General features: G+C 38.6%; 1 protein-coding gene across 3 annotated transcripts in view; it reads right to left on the bottom strand.

The window, feature by feature from the left end:
- Positions 1 to 19,746, bottom strand: part of ANKS1B (ankyrin repeat and sterile alpha motif domain containing 1B) — a 1,021,409-nt gene that overhangs the window by 454,302 nt on the left and 547,361 nt on the right. For 2 of the 3 annotated variants that reach the window (XM_012664020.1, XM_012664018.1), the window contains exons 13-14: positions 1,856 to 2,445; positions 46 to 118 (exon numbers count right to left, since the gene is read on the bottom strand). In XM_012664020.1, coding sequence (XP_012519474.1) covers positions 46 to 118; positions 1,856 to 2,445 — 663 coding nt within the window. The remainder of the gene's footprint in view (positions 1 to 45; positions 119 to 1,855; positions 2,446 to 19,746) is intronic. The other variant, XM_012664019.1, reaches the window with a different exon arrangement.

Below are 19,746 nucleotides of genomic sequence, written 5' to 3'. Positions count from 1 at the left end.
CTTAAGCACTTTTATTCATTATAACGTAGAAGAAGCTTTCCTTACTTGCGATCTCGTCATTCATCTCTTTAAGTTCTCTGTTGATTCCAACATCTATGGAACTCATTATTTTGTCAATCTGTGAGAAACAAAAATCATGCAAATGGATTATTACATTCATTTTTAATATTGCATTTTAAAATAACTTTCAAATGCCCCAAGCATATATTCCATATTGTTGGTGTTATTGCTACAGCAATACCACAATTAAGGGATTGGTAGTGAAAGATTTAAAGGGAAGCAAAAATCTTCTGGTTGTTTTTTAAAATATGAATCATGCTCCCCCCTTTTGTTAAACTTTCAAAATAATCTTGGCTTTTCTTTGTATTTCTTGAGATGAACTTTGTATTTGGAGGGGTTGGTAAGTTAAGAACTGTGTACTCTTTAAACTCAGAAGGGTCTCAGGGTAAGTGCATGTGACAAAGTGTATGCCCTCTGACATCCCTCTGCTTCTGTTTGGCAGAGTGCACACAAGCTGACTGGCGAAGAGGTGGGTATCAGTTTGTGGGCACAACCACCGGAAACAAGTTCTAATTAAATGGTTTGACCAGCCACAAGCTGATTAGTGGTATCCATTCGCAAGAATCCAGGCACAGAAACAATTCTAAGAGATAAATTAAACTTTAATTAATCTTGCCTCCAAAAAAAAAGATTTCAGATGTTGTTCACAGAATTAATAAACATAAGAAATGATATACTTGAAAAAACTACCTATCTACTAGTGTGGACTTTATAGGGAGACATGACTATCTAAGCTATAGCCATTTATTGTTCAATCCCTCTCCTCATTTTAGCAACCTGAATAAATAAGATGGCAGATTCCAAAAAGGACCATGAGCATTACTTAAATATCTGATTTTGTTCACCCTGAAACAGATGCAGAGATATTGAGTGGTTTTCCCAAACGGCTCAATTCAGGATGTCACTCTCAGAACCATATCCATTTCTAGTTTTTAGATTACTAGAGTGACCTATTGTGCTTCCAAACCTAATCCAACTGGTAGAATCTTTTGAGAGACAAAATGTGATGTGTTGGAATGATATACCAAGAGGGACTGTGGCCCATTCTTTGAAGAAATTCAACAAAAAGCAAGACACTTTATTATTTTATGATGCAGTCCTCCTTAGGGATAAAGGATGATATTTCATAACCTTAGGGGTTATGAAAGGGTACTTACTTTCTGAATAATTCTATGAGATTAAAGACTTTGTCTTTAAGCAGAACTTACATTAGTGATACTTGACCCCAAAACATTTTTTTCCTTTAATGTTTCCGTGATAGTGGCACTAGGGAATATTAAGTGATGAGTGTTTATTGTATGGTGCTTGGAGAAGAGCCAGGACCATTCTGTTTACCATTAAGGTTAAGATTCTAAGGAGCTCTTCTGAAAATACAGGATATTTACAGAAAGGAGACAAGGTTAACAGTGAGTATAGCAAGTACCAAAATGACACAGAGCAAAAAACCAAGCTTTCTCTCAATTTGTGAGCTGCAGTGCTTGGTAGGACAAGATGTGAACATTCTCTTGTACCTCATAGCTAGTTATTACTTCTGCTTGATATCAATTTCTATGGAAACAATAGATTAACCCACTGTGTGGAACTGTGTTTGTTTTTATACTTGCTGTGAAATTACCATGTATTACCCATAGAACATTTCCATTCCAGTTGCATTTCCATTCCAATTGGAGCCATATGCATTTGTTAATTTTTTTCTTTTTGCCTCTGAAAGACTTAAAAAGCTAAAAATCCTTCCCCCAAACCTCCTTTGACCTCAAAGTGTTATATAAAGAGCAGCAAGATAAACAAAGCTTACTTCTTCCCATTCAGATGTGAAGGATGGTGTTCTTTCGGAATTCCCTTTAGAACTGTGTTCTGCAGTTGAAGATTCACTCCAGTTAACTCTTGATGTTTTCTCATTGGAAGGGTAGGCAATGAGACTGGAATCGGATTTAGAGACATTTTTTGATAAATGCATGTCAATCAGGGCTTTAGGCAATGACCTTATTCTCCCCAGAGTACAGGCTCTCTCCACAAATCCCCCTGTGTTCATAACCCACTGGTCCCCATTCCGGGATCCACTCCTGGTTGATCTTGTGCCAACAATAGTATGGTTTTCGAGTTGGTTGCTTTTTTTATGAAAAATTGTTCTACTGACCACTTTGGGTTTAATTTTCTTTACCAAAGGTTCTGACTTATTTTCTATCGGAGACTGCTTGAGGGGCAAAGGACTGTTTGCCAAACTGACTTCGTTTTGTCCTTCTTCACGTTGCTCTCTTCTCCCATAGAGATGAAAGGGGTTTTCAGGGGATTCACAGGCTGGAGAGGATCCATGAAGCAGGCCTGCAAATTGCCCAGGGTCGTATTCTTTTGGGGGATCATTGTCCTCCTGTTGAGAGATGTCATCTGCAAAATGGAGGAAAGGATGTCAAGATGCGTGGTTATAAAGCATTCTGAAAGCCATGATACAATAACTGTGTCCTTACAAACTTGTGCAATATCCAGACATTTGACTTATTGCTACAAGGCAATACCTTCACTTTATGAAATCCCCATGACCCTACAGTGCCATGTATTAAATATAAAATGAATGTGTGTATATATGCAAATCTAAGCTTCCTGATAAACCTGAGGGCTCATTTCAAAGGTATGCACTGTGTATTTTTAAATAATTGAGTGACTGTATATGTTTCTCCCCTGAACGCAAGGTGTGTGTTTTTTAGTGGATGAACAAAACTGGGTTTTCTGGAAGTGGGATGCTCACTTCCAAACCCTCACAATAAATGAATGAATCGTCATGCAGCAGGACATCCGGCAGGTAAGTCGAAATAAAACATAAAGACATCTCCTTGCCCTTCTCCCAGCAAATAGCAAATAAATCCAAATACAAAGTCTTGAAAAGAAGTGCAATTAGAAGTAATTTAAGTTTAATAATCCTGATAGTATTACTTTAGATATAAAATTAAGAATAATTCAACACAGATCATATGATTTAGACAAAAAGGATTTGTTCAGGCTTAACACGGGCAAACAATGCAACCCATAATATCACTAAGAAGCGAGACTCTTTTACACGAAACTGATGTTGAGCTATTAACACAAAACTATCTTGTTCTTTCTTCTTTTAGATAGCATTAATTATTTTCTAATGTAATGCAGAAAAGAAACCAAAGAATGATCATTTTTGTTGCTTTAGAGTTTTTTCCTAAGATAAAATGTAAATTTTCTCTGAGATTTAAAATGCACCATGCTTTTATATGACTTAACTTATTTTTCAAAGATATATTGTGTATACAATTGGCCAAAGAATTTAGTAAAGGAAGTAAGTTCACTTTTTACTTTTTTCAGTGTCATTTTAATTCATGTAGATAGCTAAATATTTGCCAAGATCAAAAGCTAAATTAGCTGACAAGCCCTTAACTAACACTTGTGAAGAAGTCCTAGCCAATGTGGCACATAATGACAACAAATTCAAAGTTGATTTGCTGATTCATAACTTGAAGAAGTTAGTTACTAGATAAACTCCAAACAACAGCATTTTTATAAATTAACAAATAACATTTAATGGGTTTGTGCTATTTACTAATCATTAAATTAGGAGTTGTATTTATATTATCTCATTTGATCCTCATAAAAATCCTGTGAAGTGATTATTAAAAATAATCATGATTTTCTGATGGAAAGAGATATGGCCACAATATTGAATTCTCATACTTTTAAGGAATTGGTAGCCATAAGTCTCATCAGACATCTTCCCAGAGGATGCTATAGACAAATCCATTCTTTATATTAAGGACTGGCTCCAGGTCTCTATATTGCTCTCTCCCTAGAAGCCAGTAAAAGCGGGTACATTCCCAGCCTTATGTGCCCCCAGACCTCACCCTGGCTCTTGCTTGGCTTTTTCCAAGAGATGATACCTCCCTGCCCAGACCTATCATGCCAACATCCTGAGACGGCAGAAAGAAAAATGACAGGAAGAGAGATCTAAGAGACACCAATCCCAAAGAATAACAATGGCACCCATCAAGTACTATTATACTCACAACTCCATCCCTTTCTAACGTAGTCACGCTATGTCTTGACAACTCCATTTTGTCTTCCTCTCACAACAGAAACCATTCTTGGGGTAGAATACTGAGTGGATAGTGGGGCAAGGCAGCCCTGAACTCTCTCTAGGGACTAGAGTTCATCACCTATTATGTCCATTTTTTCAGAAATTAAAATTAACACTTAGACAAGGTAAGTTGCTGACATTTCCCAACCTTGTCAGTGATTAAGCTGAGGTTCAAATTAAGATCTATCAGAGTCCAACATCCATTGGCCTGGAAAATATGTTACTTTTAAAATAAAAAAAAAAAAAACAACCCAGCATTGGGTTTACCCAGAGGACAAGAAAATAGGCTCTTTGTGGAAAGGGTCATATTTCTCCTGTTCACGACTTGTTTCTGAAATTTGGGAAAAGTGGACTAAGAGCATTAGAGTTTTTTGATTATTTGTTTTTGTTTTACTTTGTTTTCTTCTTGGAGGTAAGCTAATAAGAGAAAATAAGACCTGGCATTCTGATCCAATTTATTTTCTCTGTTTTCTTCCTAGGCTACTTGGATCCTCCAAAGTACTTTACAACATAAGCAGGTTGGTGTGCTATGACAACGATGGTGAGTGATGCAGTAGGAAGCGAGAATTCTGAAATAAGGAAGTTTAGAATTTCGTTTTGAAAGTCACTAAAGAAGGCTAAGGGGTTTGAGTTTGAAAGGAAAAAGGAAAAGAGACAGGCTATTGTGGGAAAAAGGTTTGTAAATCTCAGTCAAAAGGTTTCCGACCATGTTCGTTATCCAGAATGAGGAGGATTTTAGGGGCATAATATTTAAAGTTTTCTGTAAATATTACTATTAGATTATCATCCTCTCTGTGGTTTGACCAAAATGACTATTATTACAACCCCAAAATACTTCATATTGTCCAAGTCCTCTAGTCATAAGCAGTTACTTCTCTAAGTAAAAGAGCATTTAGTTATTAGCTTATAAAGTTTAGTTTTTTGAATAACAGCTTTTAGCTTTGGGATAGTTGGTATCATTTTTGCCAAGAGTAGTGAAAAGGCAAATATTACTTGCTTATTTCAGTAGTGGCCAAATTCTAAAGATGACTTAAATTAAGGAAAATGCACTGATATGAAACCTCCAGAAAAGCCCATACAGTGGATTAATTGCAGTTCTGGCTCCGATCTGCTCATGGAGCCCTGTAGACACAGCCCTCCCCTGCAGCCAGCCCTCCCACACGGACTCCCAGCGTGGCCATGTGCCTTGCGCTGCTCAATCAGACAGCAGCAAACACAATATGAGCAGAGATCTGAAAAGCACTTGCACGTTAGACTTGTTCTCTTGTTGCTCTTGGAACCTTGCCACCATGTGAACAAGTGGGGCTGGCCTGCTGGGTGATAAAATAACACATTATCCAGCTGTTTTAAAATGCAGGTTTTATTATTTTTCAGGTGTGGTGAAACCAATAGATCAGGAGATAACTGTCACTGAAAAGGGAGACTGTTATGCTCATTGATCTAAGAAAAAGGGCATGTCACAGTACAGAGGGCCACATGGGAGCACCAGGGTTAGTCAGGAGGCAGATGGAGTGACGGGAGATCATGGGCAAGGGCCTTTTTTGTGGTTTCCATGGTAAGGAACAAGCAAAGCAGGGATAAGCGGGTTTAGGATTGGCCAATTTGAATAATTTCAGCACACGCCAGGGCATAGAGACTGTACCTAGTTGACTGGTACCTGGCCCTGGGGTCATTAGGGCAGGTGAATGAACAGTAGCCTAGAGTGTGAGAGTATGAAGGAGGTGGCTGAGGTATGGGCTCTGGATTGGGTGTTTTGCATACGAAAAGATAGTTGTTTACTATCTCTAGGAATTAGCTAGTCCTGGGAGTCCCTTCTGGGTTAGCAAGGCCCTAAGATATCAAAGCATAAAAATAAAAACAAACAAATAAACAAAACAGAAAATAAAAAGACCCATTATCCCAGCCAACGGCCAGCCAACTTCCACACGTGTGAGGACATCCAGGAACCAACCAATGCCAGGCCAATTGACCAACTGACCACAGAGGCATCAGCAAACATAGTCAAGATGAGCTGAGCCTGGCCCAGACTGGAAGAACACACCCATCAGAATCATGAGCTAAATTAATGGCTGATGTTGTAAGTCATTAAGTTTGGGATGTTTTGATATATGACAATACACAACTAATCCAACCTATATCCTGAGTTTTAAAGAATTAATATATTCTTCAAAATTAATTCTGGTAATGTTTGTATAATATTTCCACATCTGGAAAACGATGATAGTAATAGTATATACCTAAACGTGTTATGGATATTAATGAAATAATAGAAATGTATTAGTCCAGTCAGGCTGATATGACAAAGTACCATAAACTAGGTGGCTTATAAACAACAGAAATTTATTTCTTACAGTTCTAGAGGCTGAACAGTGGAAAATCAAGGCACCAGCAGATTCAGTGTGTAGAGAGGCTCATTTTCTGGTTCATAGATAGCGCCATCTCGCTCGTGTTCTCACATAGTGGAAGTGATGAAGGAGCTTTCTGGGGTCTTTTTTATATCGTCTCTGCCCTCATGACCTAATCGCCTTTCAAAGGCCCCCTTCCTAATACTATCACCTTGGGGGGTAGGATTTCAACATATGAATTTTGGGGGGACACAAACATTTGGACCATAGCAGGAAGTAAAATGCAACAATTTCTATTGCATAGAACACACTAAATGTTTCTATTATTATGACAATAATTTTTATTCTAGAGGATTTCATTTTTACAAAGAAATGTAGTAATACTGATCCTATCAGACACTTAATAAAAATTATTTTGACATAGTAATCATGTGGGATTTACTCCTTCATTTCTATTTGTATATTTAAAAAAGTATACTTTGGAAAGAGTTTTTGTGTTTTTCTTACTATTTCTTTAGATAAAACTGAGGCTATATATATATAGATTAAACTGTTTTTATAACTTGTCTCATTTAATTTCACACTTCTCCTTTGATAAGTGAATATTTCATGCCAAGGTACAGAACTAAATACGTGTGAATTTCTATCTGATAGTTATTCAGAGCATCATTAGCATTTCAAAGAAATGTCAGAGCACATATCCAATAGTAAGCAATTCAATCTCTTTTTATTCCTCTTTGCCTGATCTTCATCACCTATATAAACACCTGAATCACAACAGAACCCAAAATTTCATGTTAGGATGAAAACACATTATGGAAAACAAATGACGACTTCTATTATAAGGTCATCTTTCTATTGGGTCATTGCATCCCCTTTAGGAAATCAAAAGTGATTCCATTTTCAGAGATTCTAGTGCTGATGTTGATATTAGTAGAAACGGTAAATTTATTTCACAAGTATGTATAAAACACTTCCTGTACACCAGCTGGCAAAATTTCAGCAGTGCCAAAGGCAACGTCCTGCCTTCATGGTGCTTACATTCCAGCAGAAGAGATGATTCCACGCAAATTAAAAGACTGAACAATTTCTGATAATGGTATGTTCTATGAAGTAAATAAAGCAAAGTAATGAGATAGGAACGAAAGGAAGATGCTGTAATGTGATTAGGGAATGTCTTGCTGAGGAGCTGACATTGAACACACATAGGAATGAAAGAGTTAAGCATTCAAAGTTTTGGGGGAAGATTATTGCAAGGCAGAGGGAAGAGATTTGAAAAGCCCCTGAGGCTATTGTGAACAATACAAAGGCCAGTATGACTTTAACAGAGTGGTGAGGAATAGGTAGAATGGTTGGTGATCAAATCAGAGATGAAGGCAGAGGTAGGGTTGGCATGATATGATTTATACTTTTAAAAGACCACCTGGTATTTCTGATAGCAAGCACATGACAATGGCATAGTAGTCTTTTTAAATTAATCACCCCAAATCTCCCTATAAAAACAATCTATGGGATAGTGAAAGAATAAAATGAGTTCATGATTGTGAAAGAAAAAAAACTGCAGGTGATATCTTCAATAATGCTGGGTATCAAGGGATCCCCATGGCTCCAGAACATGGATGGGCACAGCCAAATGATGCCATAGCAGCAGAATCCGGAACTGGATTAGCAGCTGTGCAGCTGCAATGGTGAAGAGAAATGGAAACTCGATGGAGTCTACAAGCCATGGAACCCAGAAATTGACATCGGATACTAATTCTCAAAAGGAGAAGTTCCCACCCTAAGCAGGATTTTGGGCAATAGAATCTGAGAACAACCAGCAGAACTTGAAAAAAAAAAACCCTACAACAGGAAGTAGCTTAAACCCTTGGGAATCTCAGCAATATCCAATAAATACATACTTTTAGTAGGCTAGAGACTTACTCTAGAGAAAAGCTTTTGGGAGCAGAATACAAATGGAACAGGGGTAAAAGCACCTGAGATGTGAGGGAGAAAAACATTGCATAGAATGGGGAGGTGGGAGTGGCATGCAAAGCAGATGCCCAGTGGAGGGAGACCTTGAATGTAACAGAGCAGCAAAGGACAGTGTTCAGATGTGAGAGCACTGCTAGGGAAAGCAAGGTGCGTGGAACTGTGGAGAATGCTGAGGTAGTAGCAGGAAGCCTTCCCGAACTGAGCAAAGAAGTAGCCACATTTCTTAATACTTCATAGTAACGATGAAGGAGAAAGCCCTTGACCCATGAAGTAAGGAAAGCTTCTGTGGCTCATCCCCGCTCCTACGCGGGAAACTCTTCCTAATAGTCGAGGACGTAACTTCTTATTAAACATGGGAAACAAAAAAGGATTCAGACAGAACCCTGTTTAAAGATATTGTAAAAAAAAGAGATGAAAATTAATATTTAACAGTTAATGAAAACAAACCAAAAAAAAATGGCCCCAAAGAATTTGAAAAGTATAACCTAAAATTTCAAAAGTAGTTAAAATAAATTAAGAAAATGATCAAAGCTCTGAAAGAATGGCCTAAATTGTAAGGAGAGGAGTTCAGATATGAGATGGCTGGCCCTACTCTTTCCTCTTACCCTTTCACTCCATGAGCAATTCAGTTCTAATGTCATTAGATGAGGAAGAGAGGGATAGTATTCACACTTAAGTGGGGAAGGGGGTTTGCAGTGGCCCAGAGTGGAGTGTCAGAGCCTCAGCAGGGTAATAGTAGTGTCCATGTTTGGGGCTACACAGTGTGGCATGTTGGAGCCCAAGCAGGATTCAGAGGGTGTCCACATGGGAGAGTGGCCCAGCATGGGGGGATCAGAGGCCAGGTAGGGTGAGAAGGGAATCCATGCAGGGAGAGTGGGCTTGCAGAAGTCAGAAACTGACCAAAGCAAGAAGGATATCCCTACAGAGGGTCAGCTTGGCAAGGAGTGTCAGAACACAGGATGAAGAGGGTATCCATGTCCAGAAGAGGAAAGTAACCATGTGTGGGGTGGCCTGGCGGGGATGACAAAGCCCCATCAGGCAAAGAAGGATATCCGCATGTGGAAATGGCTTGCTGTAGGTGGCGGAGTCCCAGAAGGATAAGCAGGGTGTTTACACAGAGGGATGAACTGGCAAGGGGAATCAAATCTCTACCAGAGCGAGTAAGATGTCTGTGTGGGGAGGAGATGGCAGTGAATATGTGAGATTGGCTACTTACAAAGGGATTGATTAAATAGGTAACTACGTTAAACATAATGGGAGCCAGGTTTCTCTCTGTTTAATGAGGGTTTTACAAATATGAAGAAGGAGAAAACTAGATGTGTGATGTTAGACTGGAATGGGAGGTATCAGCATTAGAGACAGAGAGAAGGAAAGAGAGAGAAAGGAGATAAATATGTATTTTCGTATATATGTACTTACATACATACATCACCTAACTCTCTCCACTGAGAGGGACTGGGAAAATGACATCTCAAGAGCAATAAATAAAGCTCAGATTTGGCTTCTAAACAAAATTTCCACTAAAAGAAACATATATCCATTGAAAAATGACTGACATCAGGGAAAGTGCAAGATGAGCCTAGAACTCCTTGTGCCAGAAAGCAAGGAAGTACTAAGAATGAAGGGGCATGTCAATAGAAGAGAGATGATAGCTTGAATAGGTTCCTGCTGGTTAAATTGAGGACAATTTTAGGAACAAAATAAATAATGACAGTAATGGATTATAACCCATTGAATAAAATAGGAAAACATGAGCTCATAAAAATAAATAAATGATTTAAAAGCTTGATTAGGGAAATTCAAATAATTTCAGATTGTCTCCCCACAAAACATTTATTAATTGCAAAGAGAAAAAGAATCACTCTACAGTGAAGAAATCTGGGAGGCACTGCCTTAATCAAATAATCAAGGTGAACACTGTCAATAATAGAATAAATCAAAATCATAACCCATCGGATAGGAAACAATGAGAAAAATGCAGAATCACTTCTGGATTTTCCTGCCGAAGATGTATAACCTCAATCTAATCATGAAGAAATGTCAGAGAATCCCAATTTGCGGAACATTCTACAAAGTAACTGGCCAAGTCTTTAAGATATGTCAAGGTCTTCAAAAGTTTCAAGGTCATGAAAGTCAGAGGAACTCTTCCAGAATGAAAGAGACGTTACCACTAAATGCAACATGTAACCCTGAACTAGACCCCTTCATCATAAAAAGACATTATATACATGAAGAGCAAGCTTATTCTAATTATGGACTCAAATAAAGAAAATTATTTTTAAATAAGATCCTTCAAAAAAGTATATTCATAAAGAACACAAAATAAATTCATGGAATCGTAGTGTATGATTTATAAAAAATCCTCAAAATGATAAAACTATAGAGATAGAAAACATGTCTGTTGGAGATTTGTATATCTCATTTTGAAAAGACTTTATTCATGTTTTTATCCATTTTTTAATGAGGTTATTTGTTTTTTTCTTGCTAATTTGAATTATTTGTAGATTAAGGATATTAGGCCCCTTGTTGGCTGTATGGTTTTCTAATTTGTGTACATAGAGGTTTTCATAGTAGTCATGAATGATATTTTGTATTTCTGTATTATCAATTGTAATGTTTCCTTTTTCATTTCTGATTGAGCATATTTGAGTCCTTTATCTTCTATTTCTGGGTAGTATAGCTAGTGGTCTATCAATTTTGCTTATCTTTACAAAGAATTAACTTTTTGATCCTTTATGTATGTATTTTTATATATATAAATAATATATATATTATTTATGTATGTGTATATATATATATATATGTTTAGTTCTGCTCTGAGATTTGTTATTTCTTTTTTTTTGCTGGCTTTGGGTTTGGTTTGCTCTTCCTTTACCAGTTCTTTGAGATGTGACATTAGGTTGTTAATTTTTGATCTTTCTGTCTTTTTGATGTAGGCATTTAAGGCTATGAACTTTCCTATTAGGACTACTTTTGTTATATCCCACAGATTTTGATAGCTTGTGTCCCCTTTGTTGTTCAGTTCAAGGAACCTTTTGATTTCCATCTTAATTTCATCTTCGACCCAAGGATCGTTTAGCAGCATGTTGTTTAATTTCCATGATTTTGTGTAGATTTGAGTGTTTCTCCTGGAATTGATTTCTAGTTTAATCCACTGTGGTCTGAGAAGATACATGGTATGATTCAATTTTTTTTTAAATTTTCTGAGACATGTTTTATGGCCTAAGATATCATCAGTCTTAGAGAATGTACCATGTTCTGATGAGAAACATGTATATTCGGTAGTTTGGGCGTAGAATGTTTTATAAATGTCTATTAGGTCCATTTGTTCTAGAGTTCCAGTTACGTCCAGTGTTTCTTTATTGACTTTCTGCCTCGATGATCTTTCCAGCTCTGTTGGGGTGTTGAAGTCCCAGCATCTATGATGCTACTGTTTATTTCTTTACTTAGATCTAATAGAATTTGCTTTACGAATTTGGGAGCTCCTGTGTTAGGTGCATGTATATTTAGGATTGTTATGTCTTCCTGCTGAATTGATCTCTTTACCATTATATAATGATCATCTTTGTCTTTTTTCATTGTTGACTTAAAGTCTATTTTACCTGACATGACTGCACCTGTTCATATTTGGTTTCTGTTTGTGTGGAATATTTTTTCCCATCCCTTTACCTCGAGTCTGTGTGTATTCTTGTAGTTTAGATGTGCTTCTGGAGACAGTATATATTGGGGTGTGTTTTTTCATCCATTCAGCCACTCTATGTCTTTTAAGTGGGGCATTAAGACCATTTATGTTCAGTGTTACTGTTGATATGTGAGATACTGTTCTGTTCATCATGTTGCATGACACCTTGTTGTTTTGCTTTCCCTCTTGTGCTATTGTTTTGTAAAAGCTGTGAGCTTTAACTTTCAGGTGTTTCTTATACTAGTGAGTATCTATTGTGCTGTTCCATGTATAATGCAGTTCTGAGTATTGCCTGTAGGGCAGGTCTAGTAGTCACACCCAAATTCCTTTAGTATTTGCTTATCTGGAAAAGTCTTTATTTTTCCATCATTCATAAAACTTAGATTTGCAGGATATACAATTCTTGGTTGACAGTTGTTCTGTTTAAGAAAACTAAAAATCCCTTCTGGCTTGTAAAGTCTCCACTGAGATGTCTTTTAGCCTGATGGATTTGCCTTTTTAGGTTAGTTGTTGCTTTCATCTTGCCATTTGTAGAATTTTCTTCTTCATTTTGACTTTGGTCAAATTGATGATTTTGACATGGATGTGACAGTGGCAGCTGGGTGACATCTTGGAGATGTCCTATTTGCTATGAATCTTCCTGGTGTTTGAAGACCATCTTGTATGTGGATATCTGAATCTCTGGCGATACCAGGGAAGTTGTCCTCAATAATTTCCTCAAATAGGTTTTCCATGCTTTTTGCTTTTTATTCGTCTCCCTCAGGGATACCTGTAATTCATATATTAGCTCACTTTACATAGTCCTATACTTCTCTGAATGATTGTTCATTCTTCTTTTTCTTTCTTCTTTCTTCTTTCTTCTTTTCTTCTTTTGCATCTTTGACACTTGGTTAGTTCCAGAGCCTTGTCTTCAAGCTCTGAGATTCTTTCCTCTGCTTGTTTAGCCTGTTTTTGAAGCTTTCTGCTGTATTTTGAAATTCCCTAAATGACTCTTTTAATTAATTTTGATTATATCTTTCTTATGTTGTCTCACTCTTAAACAACCTTTCATTTTTTCATTGATGCCCTGAAATTTTTTTTAGCTTTGTTTGACTTGTTTTCAACTTTCTCTTCAATTCCATTCATCTTATTTGCCATCCATATTCTGAATTCCATTTCTGACATATCAACAATTTTCTTTTTATTGGGGTCCATTGCTGTAGATCCACTGTGATCCCATTGGGGTGTCAAACTGGTTTGTTTTTCATGTTGCCAGAGTTCTATTGCTGGTTTATTCTCATCTGAATTCTCTTCCCTCAGCTCAGGGGTGATAAGTTTGCAGCTCACCTGTTCCCCTTTGCTGGTGACTCTCGTACTTAGCAAGAAGAGGTCCCTAGATAACCCTTTTGTGTCCTATTCTGGAAGACTGACTGGCAGGGGAGAGGCAGGTGCACTGGGAGCCTCATTTCAGCTATTCTGTTCTGTCTTATCCTCCTGTAAATGTCACAGTTCAAGGTGGTGCTTGGTGATCTTTGTGTGGAGTGGTGGGTTGTTCCCCAGGAGGCTGTTGGGAGCCTGGGTTAGGGGCTGGGTGAGACCCTCTCCATGGAGGCTAACATTGGGGGATTTCTCTGCCTGAGTCTCCCCATGGAGGTGACAGTGGCAGTTGGATGAGGCTATCTAGCCAGTGTTAGTGGGTGTCCAGGCCAGGGACAGTTGCTCCAACTGGGTCCAGGTGCAATGGTGGTTCAAGGCGGGTGAATCCCTGTCAGAGGACTGGACTGCGGGGGCAGTTCCCACTAGGTGGCCGATTGGAGTCTTGGAGGCAGGCTGGGGCCCTGCAGTAGCAGTGGACCCTCAAGGATGAAGCCCTGGGGTCCAGCAGCAGCTGTGGAGCCCTGGTGGTCCCTCAGGAGTGCTGGAGCCTCAGGGGTGAAGCTATGGGCCTAGCAGCAGTGGTAGAGTCTGGGAGACAGAATCTTGGGGTCTGGGGACAGTGCTAGAGCCTCAGGGACAGAGCCACACTTGGAGGCAGTGGGAGTTTCGGAGCAGGTACCATGGCCTGGAAGCAGGTTAGGAGCTGCATGGGTGGAACTGCAGGATTGGAAATCAGTGTGGGAACATTGGAGGTGGAGCCACATGGGGCTAGGCAACAGTGTGGGGTCACCAGGGTGGGGCCACAGGTGCTTCTCAGGTGGCATCTGTGGTGTCTGTTCTTCTCAAATCCCCTGTTGGGGTAGAGGGGTGTTCGGCATGGTATGAGTGAGTGTCCACTCTGCCCACTCCCTTCTTAGCCCAGCAGGGATAATGCACAGGTAGCTGCAGCAAAGCTGAGCCCCATGTAGACCTGGTGCCCTGGACCTGAGAGGTCAGAATGGCATTAGTTGCAGTAACCCAGGAACAGAAGCCATCAGGTCCCTGCTACTCCTGCTCTTGGTGCAGTGTTGCTGCACAGACTCCAAGTTTCCAACCCTGAGACTCCAGCACTACCTCTGCACCCTCAAAGCTCTGCCCCCAAGGCTCTAGCACTGTCGTGGGGTCCACAGCTCCACCCCTGAAGCTCCAGCACTTCCCCCAGGCCCCAAGGCTCCCTGATCAGTCTGGAAGTCTATCGTGGCAGTGGGGGGCCCCTCACAGCTCAGGTTGCAGTGCCTTCAAGGGGAGCACGGAGCCCAAGGGCTCTCTCCTCCTGTCCTTCTCACATAGGGATGCCTCCCCCAGGTACCTTCCAATCTTGCAGAATGGATTGCTCTGCTACCTTCTCCTTCACTTTAAATGTCTCCCATCACTTCTGTAGTGATTCACAATGCTCTTTCCGAGAAGGCTCATCCATAGGTGCCACTTTTGATCCTCTCCTTGATAGCGGTACATGTGGGCTGCTTCTAGTCTGCCATCTTGTCCCCAAAACTGGTTTGATAATTTTTAAAGAGTTTCAACTACTCTATGATATTTAGTGAAAAAAGATAGTCACGCAAAATAATCGCAGAGTGTGTTTTGTATGTAAATCCTATATCAACTTTATTTGACTAAAGATAACGAGGAGATAAACTTTGAAACTATATACTGTCAATATTTCTCAACAGGCTTTTAAAAGGGTGCTGGGTCTTATTAGAAATATTAGGAAGAATTTTATCTCCTCTTTTTCATTTATAATATAAACTTATATGAACCTTACTATAGTTTATTTATCTGCTTTTTCCTAGTCATGGAGCTCATGTGTGCTGGTTAGTATGTCTTTCCAGCTCACCTACATGCTGAGATAGAGCATGAGTAAACAAACAACAATGAACCACAGAGGCAGCTATAGAATTGACATTCCCCTAATTCCTCAAGGTCAAAAATCAATTGAAGTTTCTAAAAGTATGTGAAATTAATTTAAATAAACTCTAATTCCTTGGAAGGGAATTTATTTCAAGAATTACAAAGGCTAAGATTCCATACCAGGTAAAGGAAATCAACATTTATTGTGTGCCTTCTATGTTGAGGTCATCTTATCTCATTTAATCCTCACATAAGCCTCTGAGGTAGGTATTACTATGACATTTGCACTGATGAGGAACCACACAGCTAATGAATAGAAGAGCCAATATGAGATATAAACCTGGCTAGTCCACAGCTTGCTTTTTTCTAATATATTACAGGGCTTTGTGTTTATGGCTCACCCCAGAACTTCCTATACCATCAGCACAATGTGCCGTCCACTGGAATGTCCTACCTGAGTATCACTGGAGTTTGAAAACTACCTACTGGTTCTCTTTCCAGGTATCAGCAGTGACCTTTGGGTATTTATTCTGATTGCACAATTAGCCCAAAGATAGTTGCTATGCTTAGATCCTGAATGGCGTTAGATAGAGCATGTAATAACATTCCCTCCACTAAACAATTTAAAATCAGCAGCTGCCTTTCAGAGAATGCGTCCAGGTAAGCCCTGTCTCCTGGCCTATTAGCCCTACACTCTGCCAAACTCAGCATTTAATGCAGAAGCCAGAGAACGCTGGAGTCCTGGCAGCTCCTGGACCAGAACAGACTATGCTGTTTGGCTCTGGTTTCAAACATTTATAATCTTTTCTCTTGCTCCCTTTGCTTGATATAGGAGAGAGGCTATCAGCCAATTTCCCCACCGTTTATAGCAAATCCCAAGGCTCCCTCATTTCCAGCTGCTAAGCTGCCTGGGCAGACTGTATTACTAAATTATTGTATCTTTTTGGTAGAGTGCCTGATCTGTCTTGGCATGAGCTTTGCATTGAAAGAAGCTCCTGTTGCAAGCAAAGGAAGCTAGCTACATTCACCCTTCCCACACGCCTTTCCTCTGTTACCCTCAACCACTAACTTCTTTGTTTCCCATGTATAAGCCAAGTTCATAGGGGAAGTTTCTCATCTATCTCTGACCCCCTAGGGAGTTGGAGGTTTCAAAGGGAGTTCTGTGCTAGGAGTAATTCCCACAGCCTAGAGCCAGATGAATAAATGGCCTCTAGTGAATAACTACATTTGGAACCAAGAGGTTTTGTTTCTCTCTTACCAAAATGTATTTCTTTGTAATACTGCAGTCACTGTAACCACGTATTTTCCCCAACAGAAGAGACTGTATTGGAGGAAGAGAGGAAAAAGCCCCTTTCATTCAAGTCTGTTGTTTTCAAGAGTGTCAGTCCTGTGGTTTAATTTATTTTAAAAACTTTCTATTTTTATGGTATCCCTAAGGGTTCCAAATGTGAAAAAAAGAACTGAAGAAATGAAACAAACAAAAAATATATCTGTAATCTTTAAATAAAAAGGAAAGTGATTTTGCTATATAAAAAGGATAGAAATTATTTTTAATTACTCTAAAATGAATAATCATTCTGATTCAATTATCAAAAAAATATACCTTGAATTTGAACTCAAACTCACTCAAATATCCTCAATAAAAGCTCTGAGAATGTAATGCATTCAAATGTATCTTGCCGGTTTTCTATTCCTCTAAGCAATGAGCAGCCTAGATTTTTCTCGCTTATATGCCAAGAGACATTATATTTCAAAAGAGCAGAAGAGTCATCAAAAGTATAATCCGTATTAATAAGACACATCATAGAAAATAAACAGAAATGTTACAGATAAATTATATCCAGCGAGTTATGTTTTAAACCAAAATTGCTGTTGCTATCATAAAAAATATCTAATGTAAAACAAAAATCCTCTATAAGGGTTTGGTGCCATAGCCATAGCAACAATGAGTGATGCTCAACTCTGCTAATGTTTCTATCTGGTCCAGAGAGAAAAACTAGATGTGCTTTAAATGTATGTAAAATGGCTTAGAAAACTGATTATTTATGCTATCTTTCACATGACTCTTCAACCAACTAGAGAAGACATTGCAAAAATAACAGGCAGGGGCCTAAGCAAAAGGGTCTGTATATTTCCTTGGATTTTTCATGAGCATGGAAGCTGGAGAGACCTATTTTAGCTGAGGTGTTGGTAAATGGTATATTTATTTAGCAAAATATCTCACAGCAATTTTCAGGTTTGGGGGCATCATTTAATTTTCAATGGACAGTAAAAGTGAAATGCAATGAAATTGCAGTTTCCACCATTCTAACACAGGAAGAGAAATATTAACTTAAAGTAAGGAAATATGGAAAGAGGTGTTCCAGCTCTACAAAAGAGGAATCTCTTAAATCCTAGTCTCCTAAGTCCACTCCAGATAGGCTTTTGTTCCATATCCCTCCACTGAAGCATTCCTTATCAATATCAGCAAAATCTCCACATTGCTAAAATGGACACTCCTAACCCTCACTATACTTGACCTACAAGCTATACGGTTGTTACAGATTATCCCCTCTCCTGAATGAAACACTTTCATTTAGCTCCCAAGATAACACACTCTTCTGATTTTCATGTTCCTCACAGGCTGTTTCTTCTCATTTTCCTTTGATCAATCCCCTTCATATTCTCAAACATCTAAGCATTGAAGTACCCTAGGGCTTGGCATGCTTAGACTTCTTCCCTTACCTGCTTACATTTATTCCCTTGCTGGTCTTATCCAGTCTAAGGGCTTAAAATATCACCTAAACAATAATAACTCCCAAGTTTCTATTTTCAACCTGTCTTCTCGCCTGAACTCCAGACCTGTGTATCCAACCATCTTAGGGGCATCCTCATGCCTCCTTTTCTCACACCCCTCGTACTCATCACTCAGCAAATCTTGGGGGGGTCTACCTTTAAAAGACACCTGTAACCTGCCTCTTTCTCACCCCTTGTTTTTCCCCTGGATTATTACAATAGCCTCCTACCTGGCCTCCCAGCTTCTACCCTTGTACCTCTCAGGCATGTCTCAACAAAGTAGAGTTATCCTAGTAAAACCCAATCAAATCATGTTATTCTCATGCTCAAAACTCTTCAGTGGTACCTCAGTTCACTCTGAGTAAAAGCCAAAACCCTTCCAATAGCCTAGAGCCACATGTCTTCTCAGGCCTGTGGACATTCTGCTGTGATTCTCTAACGTAAATTCCTAGAACTCTCCTTTTCAATTACTGACTTCTTGCCACATTGCCTCTTGCTATTCTTCTAATGCATTGGGCATTTTTTCACACCACGACCTTGGTACCTGTAGTAACCTCTGTCTGGGACTCTTTTCCCTTAGGAAGCCACAAGGCCCCCTCCAAAACCATCTTCAAGTGTCTATTCCTACCGAAGCTTTACTTCGTAATTTTCTCAATGGGGCCTGATGGATCACCCTGTTTAAAATGGCAACCATTAATTCTTATCCCCTTCCATGTTTTATGTTTTCTTCATGCTACCTATCAATATAAAAATATAGGTTATTTATTTATGCTGCTCTCTTCCAATTGTATATTTTACTTATTTATGCTGTCCTAGGAGGAGAGAGATTTTTACCCCTTTTTTCCCCACTGCTATATCTGAAAATTATAATGAAGCCTGGAACATAGTAGATAATCAATAAAAATTCTTTGACTGACTGACTGAAATATATATATATATAGGTGTTTGCAAATGAAGACCAATTCTAGAGTGATATGTACCTAAATGTTAACAGTGGTTAATAATAAGCTACATAAAAATAAAACCTTTTTTTTGCTTTTAACATGATATATGCTCATTATAGTTATTAGTAAAAATAAAGAAAAGAGAGAAGAAAAAGACAGGCATAATTCTAACACCTAGCAATAATTACTATTAACATTTTCGTATGTATTATCTTTTGTCTTTTGTTTTCTATGCATATATATTTCCCCCAACAAAAATCACTGTGTCTAATTTTTTTAAAAAATTTAAATATCACCTAAAAAATAAGACATGTTTATTCTAATGGCTCTATAATATCAATACCTGAAATATTCAAATAACTGACACATTCATTCTTGTTTCTTTCTTTTTATAGAGTACATTCAGTCTTTTATAATGATTTGGAGTGTGTGTGTGTGTGTGTGTGTGTGTGTGTGTGTATGAGTTCTTTTAGTCATTACTTTATGTTACAAAAATCATCTTCAGACCTATTTTCTCTGTTTTCAAGAGTATCTTTTGATTTCTGCCTGTATAAGATAATAGCTAATACTACGGAGTGCTTATAGGTGCTAAGTACTTTACAGACATTATCTGATTCATTCCCTTACAACTCT

The sequence above is a fragment of the Propithecus coquereli genome, unplaced genomic scaffold (genome assembly GCF_000956105.1).
Source record: "Propithecus coquereli isolate 6110/MARCELLA unplaced genomic scaffold, Pcoq_1.0 Scaffold85, whole genome shotgun sequence".
NCBI classification, from domain to species: domain Eukaryota; kingdom Metazoa; phylum Chordata; class Mammalia; order Primates; family Indriidae; genus Propithecus; species Propithecus coquereli.
The sequence above is the reverse complement of the archived record's forward strand: the minus strand, read 5'-3'. Positions and strand labels throughout refer to the sequence as shown.